This window comes from Anas platyrhynchos, chromosome 3 (genome assembly GCF_047663525.1).
Source record: "Anas platyrhynchos isolate ZD024472 breed Pekin duck chromosome 3, IASCAAS_PekinDuck_T2T, whole genome shotgun sequence".
Lineage (NCBI taxonomy): Eukaryota > Metazoa > Chordata > Aves > Anseriformes > Anatidae > Anas > Anas platyrhynchos.
The window spans coordinates 9,868,042-9,890,142 of NC_092589.1; the positions used below are offsets into that span (position 1 = coordinate 9,868,042).

At 44.2% G+C, this 22,101-nt stretch overlaps 2 protein-coding genes across 6 annotated transcripts in view; one reads left to right on the forward strand and one right to left on the reverse strand.

Annotated features, from left to right (window-relative positions):
- MACROD2 (mono-ADP ribosylhydrolase 2) overlaps positions 1-22,101 on the reverse strand; it is an 862,160-nt gene that overhangs the window by 751,452 nt on the left and 88,607 nt on the right. The gene's annotated exons all lie outside the window — the stretch shown is intronic.
- Positions 5,218-20,143, forward strand: FLRT3 (fibronectin leucine rich transmembrane protein 3). 2 transcript variants are annotated; one of them, XM_027453319.3, is made up of 3 exons: positions 5,218-5,409; positions 11,839-12,569; positions 13,596-20,143. In XM_027453319.3, exon 3 carries the CDS (start codon positions 13,726-13,728, stop codon positions 15,667-15,669), a length of 1,944 nt encoding a protein of 647 aa, XP_027309120.3. In that variant the 5' UTR covers positions 5,218-5,409; positions 11,839-12,569; positions 13,596-13,725; the 3' UTR covers positions 15,670-20,143. The 2 variants fall into 2 exon arrangements, with proteins under 2 accessions (XP_027309120.3, XP_071891375.1); XM_072035274.1 differs by having other exon boundaries at positions 5,221-5,409; positions 13,681-20,143.

Below are 22,101 nucleotides of genomic sequence, written 5' to 3' on the forward strand. Positions count from 1 at the left end.
CTTACAACTAAACAAATCTGTTCAGTCAATGTAAACTTAGTCCTTCCTGAGAATAAACACTTTTGAGTTATTCATGTATTCAGCACTGGCACACAGCCTCTTGCGATTTCCAAACCAGGTATTACACAAGCAAATCAGCGGACGCACAGCCTGCAGCTTGCTGCTGGATGGTAACACAGACCAGACAAACAAGCAGCTAGGGCGGTGCATTTGGCCGAAATGGCATGCTAATGCTTTGATTTGATTTGCATGCAGAAGGAGGGGTAGTAAAAAATTTGTGTAGAGAGCAGATCATCACCTTCAGCCTTCAGCAGCACTATATCCAAGCGATTGCTTCAAGTTGCAGAGGATCCTGAATATTCAAATTGGGTAACTAATACGTTATGGATCTGTGCAGAACTTGGCCACGGCAATTTTAGAAGATCAGACCTTCTCCTCAGCTAGTTTGAGACCTTTAAAGAAGGGAATAAAACAGGATACTCTTTAACGTGCAAATGTGGGCTGGAGGAGAAGGACAATGAGGGAGAGAAGGGTTCAGAAGAGGCAGCTTCTCGTGGCAGGAGATGGATGCACAAAGAGCTGGAATGTGAAGCCTCCTGTGTGGGTTTGCTGTGTAGAAGAGCACAAAGCTCGTGGGCACTGCAGGAGGAGGAGAGGAGGCTGCAAGGGGCAGGGTGCTTACAGAAGGACAGCAGAAAGGTGCCAACAGACAACGGTGAGAAGGAGAAGAGATGCAGCAAAAGCCCTGGGCTTATCAGGAGGTAAAGCAAAACAAGGAGAAAGGCCCAGGAGAAGACCCATTTTGGTGGCCTAAAAATACACTTGTGAGAAAGAATGTGACTTTCACCTTTTCAGTATATCTCTGTAAAGAATTACAGGTCATGAAAACGGTGTATGAAAACACAACTGTTCTTTTAGCTACACGTATTGTTTAATCCTGGAGCTCAGAGGAGGGGAAATTCCACCCCAAAATCCATCACCAAGGGAACATTACCTCCTCCATGAAAATATTTCTTTGTCTCAGCGAATCTCGTTTTGAGTCACGACGTTTAATGTGAGAACTGGTCTTCATTTTGCAAAGTGAAATCACCCTCAGTCAAATACTCGTCATGCTTACGTAACTAACACTTCGAGACACCTTGCGTCCTAAGTGCACTTAGGGCAACATTTTCACATTTCGTTATTTAATTCCCAGCACCCAGATTTTTCATCCAAAACTTCTGACAGCTGCTCAGATTTTCAGGCGGCGGAGAAAGCAAATTCAAACTTCAGACGGATAGACCTGCTAGACCCAAGGAAACCAACAAGAACATGAATTTTTCACCAAACAGATGTTGTCTGCCTTGTAGCACGGAGGTCACGAGCACCAACAGCAAAACAGCACCAGAAGCCCAGCAGCACGGAGCACAGCACCAGAAATTTTTGCTACTTCAGGAGATCTAGCCTTTTGGTTTTGAGTATTTCTCTACTACAGGCATATCCATATGAAAATGCATTTCCCACTGTGTTTGGCTCACTGTAGGCCTTACCCATAAAAACTCAAATTTGCAAATATAAGAAATGCCCTCGGGGAAGTATAGCTGTTTTGTCCTCTGCAGGATTCTTCTCACGCATGGCAAACATTACTAACAATCTAGTTAAAGTCTGCAAGGTTGTTTGGAGGGATTGTTATCTTTCCTTCCTTTAGCTCACATTTGGTGGGGATCTTTCAAAGCCATGTCAAATGTATGGAAAGCCTGTTCTGTTTTGACAGCATCACTTACTTTGTCAAGTTTGCAAGCAAAAAGTCTAGAGACAGTCCTGAAAGAGTTAGCTCCTGCTTCTCCTAAAAACTTTGTCAAGGTGGCTTCATGGTTTGACACTTAGAGGAAATTGCCTCCCAGACATAGAAAGCAATCGGTCTGAAGCATTAGGAACAAACCTTCCTGGTATGAACTTTACCCAGTCAGCTCTCTTTATCCATTTCTGTGCATTCTGTAAGTAAAAAAAAAAAATAAATAGCTTGCTTGTAGACTTTGCAATTTCATATAGCCCATTAAGTTACTTAATTTTGCTATCAATAGCACATGATGTGATAAGCAAAACTGTTTATTTGCCTTAGGAAAAATAGCAATGTGGTTGCATCACGGGTGTTTCTGAGTTGACAGGGCTTTCCCTGGGGCTACTGAGGAGCGCTGGAAAGAAGAACAGGCAGAAAGCATGGAAAGAAGGGAGAGGAATGGCAGAAAACACAGGTGCAGTGGTTTAATCTCCTGGTCCTTCAAGTCAGACAAAAGAATAATTACAATTACAACTATTCTCTCTCAAACATTCCTGTTAGGAGAAAAAACAACAACAACAGCAACAAAACAGCACTCTTGAAGCCAACCAATTTGAAACAAGTATTTAGTTTTAGACCCTTCGTATCTGTTTAGCTCTCCTGTGGACCGTCTTTCACCATCACATTCTCATTTTTGTTGCATTCGATACAGAAATGTTGCCCCAACTTTGACCAGTTACTGTGGGTACACATACAATGCTGAAAGTTGAGTTTGACAGACATTTACTTTTGAAGGAATTAATCCACAACTGGATTCTAATTTTAAAACGACTCAAATCTTTTAAAAGCGCTAATTCAAGCTGTAATACACATTTGCTGAGAACCTGTACTTAGGCAATAACAAAGACTCTTATAGGACACATATCAGACAAAAGTTCATGTATTATAGAGCTTCCTTTTCTTAGACGTCTCCACAAATCAAGCAATGCCTAACTTGGATTTGGGACAGCCTGCTTTGAGAAAATCAATACAACCTGATAAAAGCCTAAAGCTAAAAACCACTAACACTCATTTCAGGGTATTTCATTGAATATCAGACTATTACTCTCAGCATTATCTAAGTGAAATCCGTCCTTGAGGAGCTCAAAGCAGCAACGGTTCAGTTTCCACTCGCAAAGCCAGCTCGCTGTCCTCTGCAGCAAGGATGACTGATCTCTGATTCAATTTTGCTTCCCGGTCAATGTGTTTGGTTTCTTAACGTTTCATAAATGTCTTGCCTAGAAACATTTATGACTAAAACCTGATTTACAGTAGGACAAAGGAGATCCAAAACACTGTCGAGTCACAGCCAGAGTCCTTCAGGTCAACCTTTGGCTAAGGGCAGCTCCCAGAACTGTGGCTCTTATCATGCCATCAGGGTGCTCAGAAAAACAAACAAGCAGCAGCGTTATCACTTTGACCTGACAGCACCTTACACGTGTGCGTTATAAACTTGCATTATCATTCCTGGAAACACATTGTATAGCATAAGCACTCTGGATTTCCCATCCGCCATCTTCCAAACCCTCTCAGGTTGAGAAGTGTTAACAAAATCACCATTTTTTCCGAACGGTAATTTCCCTATAGGTCTGACAAGCTCTTCATCTCCATGTCACAAGCATTAATTAATTTTATATATAAAATATAGGTGAAAAGACTATTTTACCTTCAGGATTCAATTAAAATAACTCATTATATTGCTAAGGCTTGATACCGCTGCGTTACATATGCATGTTTTTATTCCCCACCCATGAGCTACCCCATCAGCATTAACAGAGTTCCTCAATTGTCCTGAAATTTGAGAGGCCTTGAATTTCTATAGATTAAGAAGAAAATGGAGAACGGGGTCAAGCTCTCAACACACATTTTTTTGTGGAAAGGATTTTAAAAGCAACCCACGTTCTCACGAAGTATATTTAAGGATTTTACATAAAAGGGCCCATTCAAAAATATGCTTGTGACAACATATGAAAAACCCTTTAGTACCCTGGAGCAGCTGTGACTTGGTAAAATCTAATTATTTCTCATGTGCCCATTGGAATTCTCCACGAATACTAACTGTAATTTCTAACTGCTGCCACAAGCTCTGGGCCAGACTTGGAACAGTACCAAAAGGTAGCTGAATGAGTGCCGTATACAACTTTTATGAATATCCCACAGGTATATGCTAAGGTTTAGTGATACGGCACAGTAATATAGCACCGCAATCAGGTAACTAATGCAACTAAGTGAGGCGTGAGCAATACCAAATACACAACACTTTTGAAAAATGATGCTATAATCTTCACGGGGTCTCCGTTAAAAGATCTACTTGTTATTCAGAGCATCTCAAAAGTCTTCCTTTGTCACCAGTCCATTGTCCTGCCCCACACAACCGAACACACCAAGTACCACGTCTGTGCAGTACATGTGCATATGTACGCAAATGGACAAGCGTGAAATGTGCTATATATACATTAAAATTTATAAGCAACACAGCACTGCATACTGAGCTGATTAGGGCACAGCTCACCCTGCCAGGACTGTCAACAGAGACCCCTGTACCTTAACTCGAAGTGAATTTCTTATTAGTTTTTACTGTCTTTGGGGAAAGATTCGAACTGAAGCGATAAAGAAAGAAATAAATAAATCCCTTTCCCTTGTTGTCAAGGAAGACCAATCCAGGATTTCTTTTTTAAACCTTCTGAATAAATACGGAACGTATAGAGCGTTTCAAATATAACGCTTCCAACACCTGAATATCACGTACGACAATCAGTATCAAACAAATCCATTAAAAATCTTTAAAAAGGGTGAGTCTGGACTCCTCCTGGTTTGTTTTTGAGGAAAGGCGAACAGACGGACGCCCAATGTCCAAACTTTGGGAGGAAAAGCGCCGCTTTCCGGGGCTTTCCGTGGGCCTCAGGGACACGGAGCTCCGGGAGCTCGGCCTGGTGCCAGCAGGCGTGGGGACCCCACGTCCCCTGCTGACAGGTAGGGTGCGGAGAACCCCACCTCGTCGGTAATTACTGAGGGTGCTAATTACCGGGCTACCAATAAATGGACGTTTATTGAGGGAGATTTGGCTTTACGGATGAGTATCTGGGGAAGACTCTTCATGGGTTGCCCTGCAGCCAGGTTTTGTCCCAAAAAGCCTTCCCCAGTGCCAAGCCCACCCGCCCTGACACACGGGGGGGGGGGGGCGGCTAAAAAACACACAAACGCTTTTTAGCAGTTTTTTATTTTATTTCCCATTTTCCCCCAACACACCAAACCCCCCCCCCCCCCCGTCAGCCATGGCGCCGCCGGCTGCTCCCCCTAGCGACGGCCCCGCGCGCACCCCCCACAAGCCCCGCCCCCTCCAGGCCCCGCCCCCTCCAGGCCCCCAAGCCCCGCCCCCGGCGGTGACGCGCGGCCCCGCCCCCGCCGCGACTTGAGGGCGCGCGCCCGGCTCCGCGCAGCTCCGCGGCACCGCGCCGGGATCGCGGCGCCCGCACCGCCGCCGGCCCCGCAGCTCGGCCCCTGCCCACCCACCCCCCCCCCAACCCCCTCCTCCGGCTCCTCCTGCCCCGACAGCTTAAAAAAGCAAAACAAGCACCGAAAGCCGCGTTAGGGATCGCCGCGCCCCGCAGGTAAGCGCGGGGCTACGCGCTGCGACGTGCGCGGGGGGTCGGGGGGAAACGGGGAGCGGGGCCCCGGGGACTTCTCGGCAACTTGGCGGCCGGAGCCCCCTGCCCTGCCCTGCCTTATCCCGCAGCCCTCCTCGTCCTCACCCCCTCCCCAAAAATCCCCCCCCCCCCCAACCCCAAACCCCCGTCCCCCGGCAGCCGGCCGGAGCCTTTTGTTTTCCCATCCCCATCCCTGCAAGTTCGTCCCCGCGCCGAGCCGGTCCTGCGGCAGCGGGCAGGGCTGCTCCTTTTAGTGGTAATTATTTCTATTAATTATTATTAATTATTGCATCCCCCCCCACACCCCTCCGCGCTGCTGGCAAGGCGCGGCAGGAGTTGGGCGAAGCGCTGCAGCCCGCGGGGCGCCCACGCGGTCCCGATCCCAAACCCGGTCCCGATCCCGATCCCAAACCTGGTCCTGATCCCAATCCCGATCACAGTCCCGGTCCCGATCCCAAACCCGGTCCCAGTGCCGGTCCCCATCGGGTCCGGAACCCCGAGGAGCATTGGACGGAGAGGCCGGGGAGCTGCCCGACTTTAAAAACCCCCCCTTCATTATCTTGACCCCGATATTTGATCTTTTTTATTATTTTTTTTTTCCCTCCCTTCCCCTGAAGACGCTGCCCGCAGAGACGGGAGCAGCAATTAACTGCGCGCCCTCGGGTGCCAGGGGCTGCGGCGCCCTTAATGAGCGGCGCTCGGAGTTGGGGTGAAAAACGCTGAATTAGGAGCAAAAACCGCGTCTGTGCGTTGGGGTGTGCGGGGAGAGGAACGATCTGCTGCGAAACACGGAGCCCTGTGCGCTGCCCTTGGCCATCCAAGCCACGCAGCGGGTCGTAGCGGAGGTTTGGGTGCCCTTCCCTTCCTCCCCCCCCCCTTAAAATACCCTCAAGTTTCCTTTAATTTATTCCCAAACCATACAATGCAGCCCTGTGTCAGATCGGTTTTCAAATACTTCATAAACAAAAGGTACGCCGGGGTTTATACGGGGCCAATTAGCCTAAAATATACTGAGGTTATTCTAATCGTCCTATTTGTGCTGCTGTCGAGCTTCTCAATTTCTCCACCGACGTTTAATCACTTCGAAAAGCTGTGTTTATTTTTCCTGCCTTCCCTGCTCCTCCTGTACACCAGAAACGGAGACTGAGCCTCGGTGTACATTTAAAATGTTAATTTTTTTTTTTTATTTTTTTTTTTTTTGGTACATTTGAACCACTTCATTTTAACTGGAAAGTGACCAGAAAAATACCGCTGTTCATGCGGTCAGCACGGGAAATAAGGGTTCTGTAAAGTCTCTGAAAGGGTGATTTATTTTATTTTCTTTTAATTCCCCCTTCGGAGGCCGCCTCTGTTTTTCTCAACAGGAGACTTTTGGTGTAATTAAAGCAGAGAAAACTGGACAGCAGCAAAAAAGCATCTGACTTGTGGCTCTCAAAGCACAGTTTTTGCAGCGTGTACCACCCCCCAGTGGGCAAAAAAACTCTGTAGTAAACTCGCAGCGAGCTTTCATCTTCGCAAATAAAAGCGTGCGTGTGTTGCAGCCAGAACGAAATAAAGGTGCACGTCTGGGGATTTTGCTGTGGGGTTTTCTTTGGGGTTTCCCTCGGCACCCCGTAGCTCTGGGGGGGAGGCAGCAGAAGCGGAGGCTGCAGTTTGCAAACTTGGTGCGGCGGCTCTCGGGGGCGGCCTGGGTTGGTAGCTGGCCATCTTTGTCTGCAGGCAGTGCGAAGGGGCTGCTGCTCCTGCAGCCTTCCCTAATCGCCTCCAGGCACGAGGCGGCACGGAGTTTGTAGGATTGGGAGGTTGTGGGGTTGCCAGCGGGAGAGTCCCCTGTGTCCTGGGGGCCCTGGGGAGCAGCCGGCATCCTCCCGAGTCGTGCAGCCAGGAACAGCCGACCTGGCCCCTCCATGGTGCCCCAAGTTTTCTGTTCCCGGGGCAAATCCCAACGAGGAGGCAAGGGTTTGAGAAGGGAGAGAAACAAATCCACCGCAGCCGTATCTCTTTGAGCCGTATTTTTTTGTACGCCGAACGGTTTGTGCCAGGAGCTCCGTGGCAGGTATAATGCCACCTGCATTTGTCAGAGGGGAAAAATGATTTTCCCCTTGAAAGCACGGCAGCGTTTGTGCTCCGTTCTCTCGGCTGAAGCGCAGGCAGGGCAGCTCACCTCGGCAGCACCTCTCGGGAGAAAACCCAGCAGCCATCGCTGGCCAAAGGGGGTGAGGCGAGCGCTGAGGCAGCGAGCACGAAGCGGAGCAGAGCGCTCCCCTCCAAGCGCCTCAGGGATGGGCAGCCTGTGCCCGAGCCCAGCACGGCCCGGAGCGAGCACCATCAGCATATGGCTGGCAGTGAACTTTGGAGAATGACCACTGAACAACTCTGGGTTCACTTCCACCCTCTGCGGCAAACAGGGGCTCGGCAAGCCTTGGGTGTGGAGTTAAACTTCTGCCCAGCATCCATTTCTGAGCCAGGGAGAGAGAGCACACCGAAACCTGCATTTTTTAAGACATGGGAGTACGGCAGAACCAGCCAGCCAAAGGCAATATTATGTATGTGCAACTACTGCATAAGGTGGGGGGGGGGGCAAAAAAATAAGTAACACCTATCTCCAAGGCGGGGAGAGGCAAATTTCACCAGACTCTGCCCTGGGGAGCTCACCGGCACCTCACTGAAAGCCTCTGCATTCTCCAGCCCCCCGAAGGCAGCCAGGGGACCTTCTGCTTGCCTAGCGCCGAACAAAGGAGCGGGGCACCTTCCCGAAACACGATAATCGTGGAAATTTCAGCCCCTTGCTTAGAGAGCGTTTTGCTGTCACGATCAACTAACTCCGAGTCAGACACTTCAAAAAACACAACACGGCGCGTGAAGTACAGGTTAGCGGTGGGGAGGCGGCGTTGAAAAGTTTGTGAAGCTTTTTGAGAGGAACCCTGGCTTTTGGGAAGTAACCTGGCTGTGCAGGGAATAGGTGGCTTCACCGCTGTTTTGAAGGGCGGGGAGCACAAAACATGTTGTGTTTCTGCTCCAGTTCAGGATAGAAACCAACATGGAGGTAATTCTGCAGTGTACGAGCACTCATTGAGGTAAACTGACTGAGGCTTGTCGAATGCACGTATCCTAACACTTCAAATGTTACTTCTGTCCTTTATAACCTGAAAAGCCTGGACAGAAGTTGCCATCCTTGGCCCTGTGGGGTTGGTGGTTAGAAATAAGCCCTTGCTTTTTGCAGCTCCCTGAGCTGCTGGCAGGGACCGCAGAGGTGGAGTAGAAATTCAAGTAAGCACTGTGTGACCCGAAGTGCGCCAGGTCTGGATTTTATTCAGGTTTTATCACAGCTTGGAAAGAAGAAATCTGTTTGGCACTGCTTTTAGGTAAACTCCTGGCTTTTCAAACATACCAAACCTTTTTTTTTTTTTTCTTTTTTTTTTTTCTTTTTCCGCCCTGCAGCTTGCATGCAAGTCAGGCGGCGCAGCTGGATACCACGTGTTACAGTAAATACAGTGCTCTTTGGTGGGTTTTCTCGTACAGTGCAAATTACCTTCCACGTTTTAAAATGAGATTCCCCCCCCCCCTGTAGCTGCAGCCCAGCGATAAGTGCAGGCACAAGTCTCGGGCATCCCCCAGATGTAGCAATGTGCTTGCTTACACGGTGTCCCAGGAAAAGTAACTTAACACTGCAGTCCAGCACAGTCCATGAAAACATTCAAATCCGAATAAAGATAAGCATAAAAGCTCTGTTCAGTTGTTCTGACATTACTCTTGTTACCAAAAAAGTCTTTTTTTATTTTTTTTCCCATTTAAAAAAAAATGAATTTTGGCACCTGCTTTCTGAAATCCATCTTTTTCTGCTCTGCTCAAAATTAACGCCTCCTTTCAAAGCCATGTGTCCATGAAGCCTCCTAATTTGATGTCGCGGAGACCTGGACACAGCGCCTGGCCCAGCGGGGGTCACTTCTCTTTTCATCCTGCAGGATCAGCTATAATGGCTGGGTGTCAGGGAATATTTAGAGACAGCTCAAGAGGAGGAGAGTTTGAGCATGGCAGCAGGATTCCCTTCTTCTCTGTAGACAGATCACTGGAGCCTTTGATATGCAAAAACATTGTTTTCAGCTATGGCTTGAGATATAAAAGGGAAGTGCAAGATATCAAACAATCAGAACCTGAAGAAAACTATTCTAAGTTTAGAAAAGGGAGTGGGGGGTATGGTCTTAATCCACATTTTTGAAACAGTGTCGTCTTCTCCAAAGAGACCTGCTTTTATTTTTCTTCCTTGTTTTTATGTAATTTTTGAGAGCACGGATAAAAAAATTCCAAGACCCTAATGAGCTTTAGTGCTTTCATTTTAATCCTACACATTACCGCTATTACAATGGCAATAAATGAAGGGATGACTATCAAATGGAGCAAAGAAGAAACAGTTAATATGCTAGAAAGGTAAAATAAACGCACTTTTTCATGTTTATGTGTATGTAATGTAGGCATACTACAAATTCTCTTTTGATCAATACTAACATGCTTTTTTTTACAGCCTACTTAACAACTCTAAAAGTTCCAAAGAACGATTCATAGAATTATTTTTTTTATAGGTTTTTAAAAGTTACTGTAGCCTTCGAAGGCCTACTCAACAACTTCTTGTTCCTACTTCATAATTTAACTTCCAGAAAATACCCTCTGTCACAACTTCACATTAGTTCTTGAGAGAAATCATTTTTTATACAGCTGTTAAGCACGTGTTTATTTCCAGGTTTTAGGAATAGATCCTGGACTTAAGTTTCCACAAACACTTCAGTAATACAGACCAAGGAAATCGGACACTGCTTAATCTCAAAGAATGTGGAGCCTTTTTGTTCCATTTTCTACTGACTGCATATGTTAACCAAGCCCTACAACACAGGAATTCCCTTATATCCCAAATGTGGCCACACAGAGTTTTTACCTTAAATAAAGCATATGTTAAAGTACTTATTTCTGCCAATCTTACAGTGCATCTCTCATTTTAAGCTAACGATTGTCACTACAAAACTGCTGAAATGAGGTGAAAAAAAAAAACCAAAAACAGAAACCCTCAGATAAGCATGAAAGCAGCATAAGAAGAGCTAAAGCTTCACGATTTCCTCAGAGAACAGTACCACCATCTCAGAAGTGGGTTTGGTTTGCCTTTTTTTTTTTTTTGTGTTAAATAGTCACCTTTTTACATTGAAGAGGAGCATAATTTTATCTGTGTCAGTCAGTTTGTGTCAGTGCAAATTTCCTGTTGCTACAGGATCTACTAAAGGAGGACTTCATGATACCTGCTCCAAATCGCAAAAGGGTTTTAAAGCAGAGACTGCTTTTGTGTAGGTCTATTATTTTATGATGGACAGAAGCAACTCTACCTATGCCCGTATGAAGGGAGCTAAGCAAGCATTATTATTATTCATCCTGCTGTTTCTTCATAGCTTTCCAGTGCTGAGACCTGCACTCAGTTGTTCCCTGGACTACATGCAATCACCAAAGGGAAAAGGAAGTAAATGTTAAGGATTTATTTTTTTTTCAGACTTAACCGTTTCTATTTCAAACAGATAGTGCCTACGTGCTTTCAGGGAACAGAGACTGGGTATCTCACTGAATGCTTTCTGCAGGAGTGCTATGAAGTAGCCTGAGTTAAAATATTGCCATTCAAAAATGACCAAATAATTAGAGTGCCTCAAGAAATAGGAAGAGCCGAGATTATTTTTCTTTCTTGAAATGAGAAAAATCAGATTAATAAAACACCAATCTAAATAGTGATTCCACTGTGCAAAATGACAAATACAAGTGCTTAAAGGTTCATACAGCCTGGCATACTGAGCACACTTCATGGAGAAAACCCACATATTACCTCCGTTGTCAAAAAGCTGACACAGATGACTAGTTCACAATTCAGGAACTGGATTGCAGATGTGAAATACTAATTCTGTTTGAGTGAAAACTTTTCATCTTTCTTCCAAGAGCTACTGAATGGTGTTTAACTCATCTTAGATTTAAAGCCAAGGAGAGGCTGATATGCCTCAGTTTACCAGGGAGAAAAAGCAAGCAAACACGTTGGCCTCCTCCCAGGAGGCAGGACTGCCATTTGTCCTCCAGTGGGAAACATCACTTACACAGATTTTGTTACCATCTATTAATGCAGGATGACTTCATTTGCTACTGGAAGGAGGGAAAAGATTTGTTCCAGCAAAACGGCAGCAGCACGAGACTAAACAGCAAAAGATGTTTCCGAACGTCTCTGACTTTTGTTGAAATACCATCGTTTTGGTGTAACGAGCTGTGCTAGTTAATAAACAGCATAATTTATATGGGGATGCAGCACAACTCTGAATACTAGCGCCCACCACCACTTGTTATTAATTACAATTTCTTCTGTTTGTTACTTTACAGGAAAGTAAGAGTTCAAGGAAAGCTTTCAAGGGGAGTTCTCTGGGAAGGAAGACTGTTGTGTCTTTCCATGAAGAAAACCACCCGACCTGCATGACGTGCTGAGGGCAGAGCCACCTGCCATCAGCGCGCGGCGCAGGAGGAGTTCTTTCCTGCATTACAAATTCGGAACAAGTGTATAAAAAGTGAGAGTTGGAAAATGGTCCTCTCCAAAAGGCGTGGATGTACCAGGATGTAGCCACTGTACAAAATTTACCCTTGGATAATTCTGGACAGAGATAAAAGCCCGCTGCTGACCTCCTGAAGAGGCAACCACCATTCCAGCCTGAGCATAATGAATAGTTTCCATCACGCGGCGCTCAAGTCACCGCCGACAACTGCACCACACACAAGAGTTGGTACGAGTTACAAAGAAAGTAATTCCTGTTAAAAGGCGTTAAACCAAACAAAAGAGGCTGTCCTTCTTTCACAGACTTTACATGAGGACAAAAATAGAAGGAAGTTGAAGCTTTTCTCCTCCCTGGCCTGGTGTGCTTATGTACCATGATAAATCTTTGTTGGATTGCTCCCGGAGCGTAGTGCCAGGAGGCTCGCACCGCCGGAAGGATCGCTCAAGTAAACGCAGCCAAGGGAGAAGCAGCTCCATGGAGTAAAGTGTAAGAGCAGCTCGTGAGACAGAAATTGCGTTTGCTGGACATCCTCAAGCACAAAATTTACTCTTACCTTTAAATACGGTAGGATCAATATTAATTTGTTTTTCTTTTCGTGCCTCGGAGAATAAAGTTCAATTAATATATGAACCCACAAGAGAAGGAAAGGGTCATGGCATCTGTTAATGCATAGGTCATCTTACAAAAGTTTTCACAACCCTAATTACAATGGTAATTGAATTATATTGTCTTAAAAGCTATAAAAATGCTAATTACCTGAGCTCAATGTACAAACATACAACCAGTGCAAAGCACAATTTCAGTCTCAAGAGTTAATTTATATTGTCCTTACCTGCACAGTTTGAACTAATAAGATGTGAAAATGTGGTTAAACCTGCCAAATAGTCTCTTATTAGTGTACTGCTTTAGTAAGAAGACTTTTGAGAATGACAAATATTTAAACATGAAATTAAGCATGTAATGAAATATTCCATCCAGTCAAGTAGAAAGCCACGGCTCTAACAGCTATGTCAGTTTGTAACCTACACACCAATTGTTATATTCACCTTTCTAAACATTCCAGCTTGAAAAACAAGAAAAGTAAGCTGCAGTGTTTGTAAAACATGCAACATTATGTTGAACACTCAAAAAAAAAAATCAAGAAAGCTCTTTAGCTGGTCTTTGCTCTCTTGTCTGCATTTTGTACTGTGCCATTAGGACTTTCTTGAACCTGCAGAATAGCTACCACTGAACTCGTGGGTTTGGTGAGGGTTTTATAGTTCACGTAAGGGCTCCTAGGTAGTTAGCTGGCTTAGGAATTCTTATCTTTCAGATACAGAATGATTTACTTGAACTCTGGTTTGACTTCAGCTCTGTACTTACAAGGGTATCTATGAACAAAACCCACATGTGAAACATGGAGGAATCCTCAGAAGGAGCTTTCTTGCTTAAACAGAGCTATTTACAGATCAGACATACCTGATTATATTACTTTAAATTACCAGGCAGAACAGTTTATTAATTGAATTAGTAAAAGAAAGAGTATAATAACTGATGTAGAGAAAGTAAAATGTCTGCCAACTTGAATTTATTTTCATGTGTGTGTTTCAGATGTCTTCTGTAATGTTGAAGTTGAATTTTCATTGGAGTTTCTTCGCTGATGATCTGGATAATTTTGTTTGTTTGGTTTTTTTAGATTGTTGAAGATCAGAACTGTATACAAATCTCATCATTCCTGACCATGATTAGTGTAACCTGGAGCATCTTCCTAATTTGGACTAAAATAGGGCTGTTACTTGACATGGCACCTTATTCTGTTAGTGCCAAACCATGCCCTTCAGTATGTCGCTGTGATGTGGGTTTCATATATTGTAATGATCGCGATTTGACATCTATTCCTACAGGAATCCCAGAGGATGCTACTACCCTCTTCCTTCAGAACAATCAAATTAATAATGCTGGGATTCCTTCAGAACTGAAGAACTTGCTTAGGGTGGAAAGAATATATTTATACCACAACAGCCTAGATGAATTCCCCACTAACCTCCCTAAGTACGTTAAAGAACTGCATTTGCAGGAGAATAACATAAGGACCATTACTTATGATTCACTTTCACAAATTCCCTATCTGGAAGAACTGCATTTGGATGATAATTCGGTTTCCGCTGTTAGCATTGAGGACGGAGCTTTCCGGGACAACATCTATCTCAGACTTCTTTTTCTCTCTCGAAATCACCTTAGCACCATTCCCTGGGGTTTGCCTAAAACGATAGAAGAGCTACGCTTGGATGATAATCGTATTTCCACGATTTCAGAGCTGTCCCTCCAAGACCTTACAAATCTAAAACGCCTTGTTTTAGACGGAAATCTTCTAAATAACCACGGATTAGGAGACAAGGTCTTCATGAATCTAGTCAATCTTACAGAACTGTCATTGGTCCGCAATTCACTCACAGCCGCACCAGTAAATTTGCCAGGAACAAACCTAAGAAAACTTTATCTTCAAGAAAACCATATAAATCGTGTGCCACCCAACGCTTTCTCTTACTTACGGCAGTTGTACCGGCTAGATATGTCCAACAACAATCTCAGCAATTTACCTCAGGGTGTCTTTGATGACCTGGACAACATAACTCAACTCTTCCTTCGTAACAACCCTTGGCACTGCGGGTGCAAAATGAAATGGGTCCGTGACTGGCTGCAGTCCTTACCCTTGAAAGTGAACGTGCGTGGGCTGATGTGCCAGGCACCGGAAAAAGTCCGTGGGATGGCTATCAAAGACCTCAACGCGGAACTGTTTGACTGTAAGGATGATATAAGCACCATCCAAATCACCACTGCGGTGCCAAACACCTTGTACCCGGCCCAGGGACACTGGCCGGTTTCTGTGACCAGACAGCCTGAGATGAAGGCTCCCAACCTGAACAAGAACTACAGAACCACAGCCAGCCCGGTGCGCAAAGTCATTACGATATTCGTGAAATCCGTGAGCACGGAGACCATTCACATCTCCTGGAAAGTGGCGCTGCCGATGACCGCTCTGAGACTGAGCTGGCTCAAGATGGGCCACAGCCCTGCCTTTGGATCTATAACAGAAACCATCGTCACCGGAGACAGAAGCGACTACTTGCTGACGGCGCTCGAGCCCGAGTCGCCGTACCGCGTCTGCATGGTTCCCATGGAAACCAGCAACATCTATCTCTCCGACGAAACGCCCGAGTGCATCGAGACCGAGACGGCGCCCCTCAAGATGTACAACCCGACCACCACCCTCAACCGGGAGCAGGAGAAGGAGCCTTACAAAAACTCCAGCTTGCCCCTGGCCGCCATCATCGGCGGGGCGGTGGCGCTGGTGGCCATCGCGCTGCTGGCGCTGGTGTGCTGGTACGTCCACAGGAACGGGTCCCTCTTCTCCCGGAACTGCGCCTACAGCAAGGGACGCAGGAGAAAAGATGACTACGCCGAAGCGGGAACCAAGAAGGACAACTCCATCCTGGAAATCAGGGAGACTTCTTTCCAGATGATACCCATCACCAACGACCAGGTGTCCAAGGAGGAGTTTGTAATACACACCATCTTCCCGCCCAACGGCATGAACCTCTACAAGAACAGCCACAGTGAAAGCAGTAGTAACAGGAGCTACAGAGACAGTGGTATTCCAGATTCAGATCATTCGCACTCATGATACTGAAGGACGTGAAAGACTGGTTTGGTTTTGGTTTGGGTTCTTTTTGTTTTTTGTTTTATAAACGAGAAAAGACTGACTTTAACGGTTGCTGTTCTACTGCAAAACACTGGATTAAAGACTGACAAAGCAATGTACTGTACATTTGCCATATAATTTATATTTAAGAACTTTTTATTAAAAGTTTCAAATTTCAGGCTACTGCTGCGATTAATGTAGTGGGGATACCTGACCACAATTCTCTATTTTAGTATTTTTTAGTAATTTGTACTGTATTTTCCTTGCTAATATTGAAGTTACAGACCATTTAACTTTTGTGTTCTACTGAGTAAGATGACTTGTTGACTGTGAAAGTGAATTTTCTTGCCGTGTTGAGCAGTCAGAACATTCATCTGAGATCCTTGTAAGTGTAAGCACAGGCCATTTTTCACTTTGGTATTAATAAAATAATGTTAAACCTGGCAAATCAAGAAGATCAAGCAGTGGTTGCAAAAACTCACAGAACTTTAAATGTTGGGTCTATTAAATCTGTAAACCACAACAATATTCAATAAACAAAAATGCGTGTAGTAATGGGCAATATCAGCTGTCTGGATATATCCATGTCAACAATGGTGAAATCCAATTGAAAAGAAAATAATCAAATCAATTACATGCATGAGACTGAAACTGTTGACACGCGTAAGGAAAGAATTGACCCCTGGAAGAAAGCATAATGAAATTTCTAACAAGGAATTCAAAAAAAAAATAATAAAAATGCACTAGGCTCCAGAAACCACAGGGTAGATACGGTTTTAGGGATAGATTTCTGGTTATCAGCACCAGCGGTCTGCTTGTTACAGAGAAAACAGTGATGGATGGTCACAGGCATTTGGGAGGCAGGGGCAGGGCACAGGGAAAACGCTTGGCAACTGCTCCGGAACAGCAATGGGCTGAGAGGAGAGTTTCGTAAGAAAAACAAGCAGGACAAAAAACAGGCAATGCAAGCAAGGTATAAAAAATTCTAGTCACAAAGGTAAACAAAATTGGAGCTTACAGCTATTTTAAAAGCGTATACTCAAACAGTACGTAGGTATGTGTTAACTATACTGCCGTTACAGTCAGGAATACTGCCCATTACTGTCACAGTTTTCCAGAAATTCCTTGGTAAATCTGTAAGGTATCGTTTCTTTCTGCCTTCCTGCTGAACTATAAGCTATTTTCATGTTTAAACCCCAAGCCACTCTTTGTTGCCATAATCATTTGTTTCTTCAACTAAAAACCAAAGTGCATTGTACGCCCTTTGGCTAGTCTTGTATGTGCCTTGATCCAACGCTACATGTATCAAGCTTTTAAAAACAAAACAAAAAAAAATTAAAAAAAATAAAATACCCACTTTTTCATATGTAACTTAAATATGAAAAACATTGTTCTTATTGATGAATGAATTTGAAAAATTAGTACAGAGCAAAGTCACATGTCTGCAGTGCACTGGTAGGAAATTCACTCGAAAGCTACTACTTTTCAGGTCATGAGTTTCACCTTTTTCTTTGTTCAACACAGTATCACACTTCCTGGATTTCTTTAATTACTTTGAAAAAGCAAGTTTTCACAACTTCCAAGTGTGTTAGCAATGAACAAGAGGGAAAGCACAGAGTTACAGCCCTCTGAGATACAATTTTTTTCAACACCAAGAAAAAGATAGGGGGACCTACAAAAGCGTAATATTTTGGACAATATTTCTGCAAGGAAGGAATGTATACCAAATGCAATTCAATTATAAGAGAATTTTAGCAGTGCTGAGCCTGTCTGTTTCTCAATGACTGGTACAGGACAGAAGATGACGGGACAAAGTGAGAGACACCAAGACTGATGGTCAACCAGCAGTCAACCAGCAAATGACCCTTCTGCCAGAGGTCCCAGTAACACACAGCTCATTTCAACCTCATTTTCCAGTCACGGCAACACCACCTGCAGTTTCTGTGCGGCGGAGGAGTCTCCATAGAGGAGCAGCGTGGTGCTTCGCCACCGACCTCCCGTAGTCCCATCATCTCTGTTAGAGGCAGCATCGTCAGGATCCACCACGCCAGAAGTACCAGGGGCATGTTCCGCTCAGCGGCTCTGTGTGCAGCTCTGGGTGATGCACGGGACTATTTTGCCCAAGAGGCACACAGCCTTGCTATGTTCCTGTGCAAAAGGCTTCCTGAGCAGTAAGTGGGGAAGGAAAACCAACCCAAATGGACAAGACAGACCTGTTTTGTTTTTTTTCCATGTAAGCTAGCATACAGGGACCCTTACACCTGAGATGCATTTAATGTCTGGATCACTGGCAACAGATAATTAGTTCTTTGCCATCAGCTCTCCAGTAGCAAAATTAAATGGGTTTTGCTGAGTTTTCAAGCTCTTGCTGCAAAAACCTCTCTTGTAGTTGACTCAACATGTATGATGTGTAAAGGGTAGCAGAAAACTCAATGAGTACTCTCCTGTGCCCCTACTTAGACCATCCAAAGGCAGCCCGGTGATGGTACACACCATCAACCTACACTTCGTGGATGATTCCACGCAAAGGTATGGGCTACAGCAAGCTGCCATTTGAGGAGGTAATTGTGTACCAGTCCTACGTGCAAGGACTTCTGCATTATAAAATTAATGTACTTTGAGACAAAAACATGCAAATCCAAAGCACCCTCAACAAGTTGGCCCAGTCATTCCACGTTCACCTCCACCAGAAAGCAGATGAAAACCTGGAGAAATGATGCCATCCTCTGTGGCAAAACAGACCAGGTGTGCAGGCAGAGCCGGTTGCTTCCTACAGCAGTTGCTGTCAATGTAAAAACCACGGCACATCTATGGTTCTTGAGTTCTATGGCAGCTTTCACAGAACATGCATAATATTCAGACGTGTCAACTTGGCAAGTGAAAGATTCATTTCAAACTAGACTTTGTATTTTTTTTGTCTTTTGATATTTACATAAATTTCTGTTCTGCTTCATGCCACGACTGTCTCCCAAGACTCTTCTGCTTAACATAGCACTACAGTTAGGGCATGCAGTGCTCTCCAGCACCATGCATAAATCCCTTCTATTAGACAGTTCTATATGTAGACAAATATGATTACTACATTGAGCAGTTTGCTCATCATATTTATCAAAATTAATCCACATTAAATTATCTCAAATAACTATAATTCCACATTATTTCAGTCTACTGTCAAATACTTAATTTCAGAGCATGGAGTGAAATTTTGTTTTCAACATAACCAAAACGTATGTGCCGAGTTAATTGAATCAGCATCTTCAATGTTAAAATTCTACGCCTGGCATCTTTTACATTCCTTATTCTTGTCCCTTTTTAAATTTATATTGCTATCCCGAATTGCTCACAGTTCTGTTGTAAACTAAAAGCTGACTCCAAAAAAACAGCTGGTATTTTGGAAGCCATATTAATTTTGTCTCATCTCAGTAAACTTCCACAACTACATTTGCTTCATTTATAAGCTATTATTTCCTAACTGTACAACAGCCTGAAATGCAACAACTGTTGGGGTTTGGGGTTGGTTTTTTTTGTTTTGTTTTGTTTTTCTCCCTGGCTTTAACAGGACCAATATCAAAGCATTATGGCTTTGGAACAGTTACCAATTCTGCTAATGCACTAGCTAGCATGCAAGCTATATTGTGCCAATGCTGTACATATTGAATGTAGAGCAGCAAATGCAATAAAGCAAGAACGAAAGTAATAAAGAGCCTTATTTGCTAGTAAAATAATTTACTGATAACATAATGCACTGAATACATTATAGATTTCTCTCTCTTAAGAGGATGCATTTCTGTGCGTTCACCTGCAACTGGACAGGATCTTTGAATGTGACCTGGCAAAGCCACCTGCCTGGACTTGTCCAAACCAGATTTGTTTCAGTTTTGGATGGAACCATCACTTGCAAGGATATCCTCTGCTTTCAAAACAGCTTCACATGACTTTCAAATCCACAGAGGCACCCTCACCGCTTAGTGTTTCAGCATCACCTTGGGACTGAGCTTTGTTTAATTAACTGTTTCTTAAGTGTCACCACAACAACAAGCTTCAAGCCACAAGCCACCACTTACCACAACTGAAACCTTTACAACGCATTTTTCCAAACTAGCCAGGAGTGATTCGCCAGAAAGGAAGAGCCAATTGACTGAATTCAGACATGACAATTTTACACTTTAAAGCATATTTTTTCTTTGTGAATGAATTCAATTTGGGGGATGGTGGAGGATGATGAAATGACCCTTGTGATAAAATCGTTGTTTCAAACACTCTGAAGGTATAACTATGACACAGAGGCTGGGCACAGGTGGTTTAAAAGATTTTTTCTGCTAAACATGCACATTAGATTGAATTTTAATAGTAAATCATCAGATTATTTCCTGTTCCTCTCAAAAACAACAACAAAAAATAGATTAAAAAACACACTAACTATGTGGAACTAAATAAAAGAATGGCAGAACATCTAGTTGGGGGCAAGCATCGCTTTCATTTTACCAGCATCAAGCAAGATGCTAATTTTCCTGTAGTCTTCAATGATTGCTGGGGAACTTTCCTATTCCATGTGGAAACCACAGAACTTCTAAAATATGGGTCCCAGAATAAAGACCTGTCCTCTGGCAGCTCCCTGGATTAATGGTGGTCAAAGGCGCAAGGAAGGAATGGCGATGGCCAGCAGCTGACCCCTGTGGAGAACATGCTGCCAACATGCCCCACATCTCAGACCAGGCAGAACTTCATCATAAGCTATCCCTGAAACCTGAAAGACAGGGTTTGAGGGCTGAAGTGTATCAGCTAGCCCCAATCGCTTATTACTACCTCCTTGTGTTTTCTCAGGATGAGAACACAGGGGAGTTGTGGTAACAACACCAGGAGCTGAAAACGCTTTTTGAAATCTGAACCTGGACCTTCTAGCTTAGCAAGAGCGCTCAAAAATAAGTTATAAAAATAGAAGTGTCTTAGGAGGGCTAATTAAATAATCTGACTTGTTGAAGCGGGCTGATAGCACTCATATGGGCTGATGCCCTGTCCTGAACAGCCCTCTTAAGTAACCAAACCAAGGGAGCAGATCATAGCCGAGTGCCAGCCCCTGCTCCTGCTCCCGTGTGGAGCTTAAGCACTGCCTATCTATAGATGCAGTCACGGAAGGTCTCACTGCTCAAAGCCAGGGGCTGCTCGATGGTCTTCCATCATCAAATACAGGAACATCATCTACAGAAGGCCTAAATTATGCACATACTAACTTGGAGTAATAATTGAACTTTTTAATTTAAGCAAAATAATTCAAAAGATCTCGAAGATCAGAAGTGCACATCCTATTCATGTAGTACTCATTTCCTCCTCTAGTCTTTGTTCCTGATAAATGCCTACCTGGCAGCTGGATTTCCACATGAAAGCAGGTGTTTTCTGCGGGTACTGGTATTGGTTTTGTTTAATTTGCTGGTTTTAGTTGTTGATATTTTTTTTTAATAGGCGTAAATAATTTCACTCTAAATCTTTCAGTTTAAATTGGATATAAAAGTGAATTGGTTGACAATTTTAACACCTATCCCACATCAATACATGCTTAAGGCAAGCGTGGGGGGGGGGGGTTAAAATAGCACCCACAAACTTCCCTTTCTCATCTCTTCTCACATTAATGCTTTTCAGGATTTTAACTGAAAAGCATTGCTTTTTTTACAAGAATTGCACTAGGGTAATTACAGTAGTTCGCAGTGCTGTAAGTTCCTGTGTAAAATATGGAAGTTTTTATTCTGAGACGCATACAAGCAACTGCATTTATGTAGGCAGTTGTGCATCAGAAACAACAACAAATCAGACACAGCAGCCATGTCGAGCCTAAGCCTTTGACCAACGCTGAACCTGCTACATTAGCATCGTTTTCTGAATTACCAGAACAGGCATTAGCAGCTCAGATGAGGAGTATACGAAAGCACGCTTACCTCGCACATCATCTCAGGCTACAGCTCTCTACGTGTAAAGTGGGATTAGTTTGGCTTCCTTAAACTTAAGTGTTGTTTTTCCATGGCTTCAATGGGAAAACAATTAAATGAATGCTCAAAAAAATGAAACCACCTACCCGGGAACACTGCTGTTCCGACAAGGAAGAGGATTTAGGAAGCCACTCTGTAACTCTTACTCCAGGAGCACAGACAAGACCCAAGCCTGTACAGACTCTCCATCCCTTTCAGCCTGCGTGTTGTACTTGCTCACCCCCCATGTAATTAACACCATGAATCAGAAACAGATGTGATTTGCACCACACTCCTCTAAGAAGAAACAAACCCCAAACACTGCTTTTGTTTCCTGCAGCTGGAACAAGGCGCAGGATCCTGGTAACTGCAGCATCTCCATTTCGTGGCCGCTTGTTTACCTGGTTTCAGTGATCTGCACGAGAAGCGGCGAAGGCGCTTATTTTGAAGCCTG

Bases quoted from the DNA above. Each gene is read 5' to 3' on its own strand.
- FLRT3 (XM_027453319.3), top strand. From the start codon at position 13,726: ATGATTAGTGTAACCTGGAGCATCTTCCTAATTTGGACTAAAATAGGG.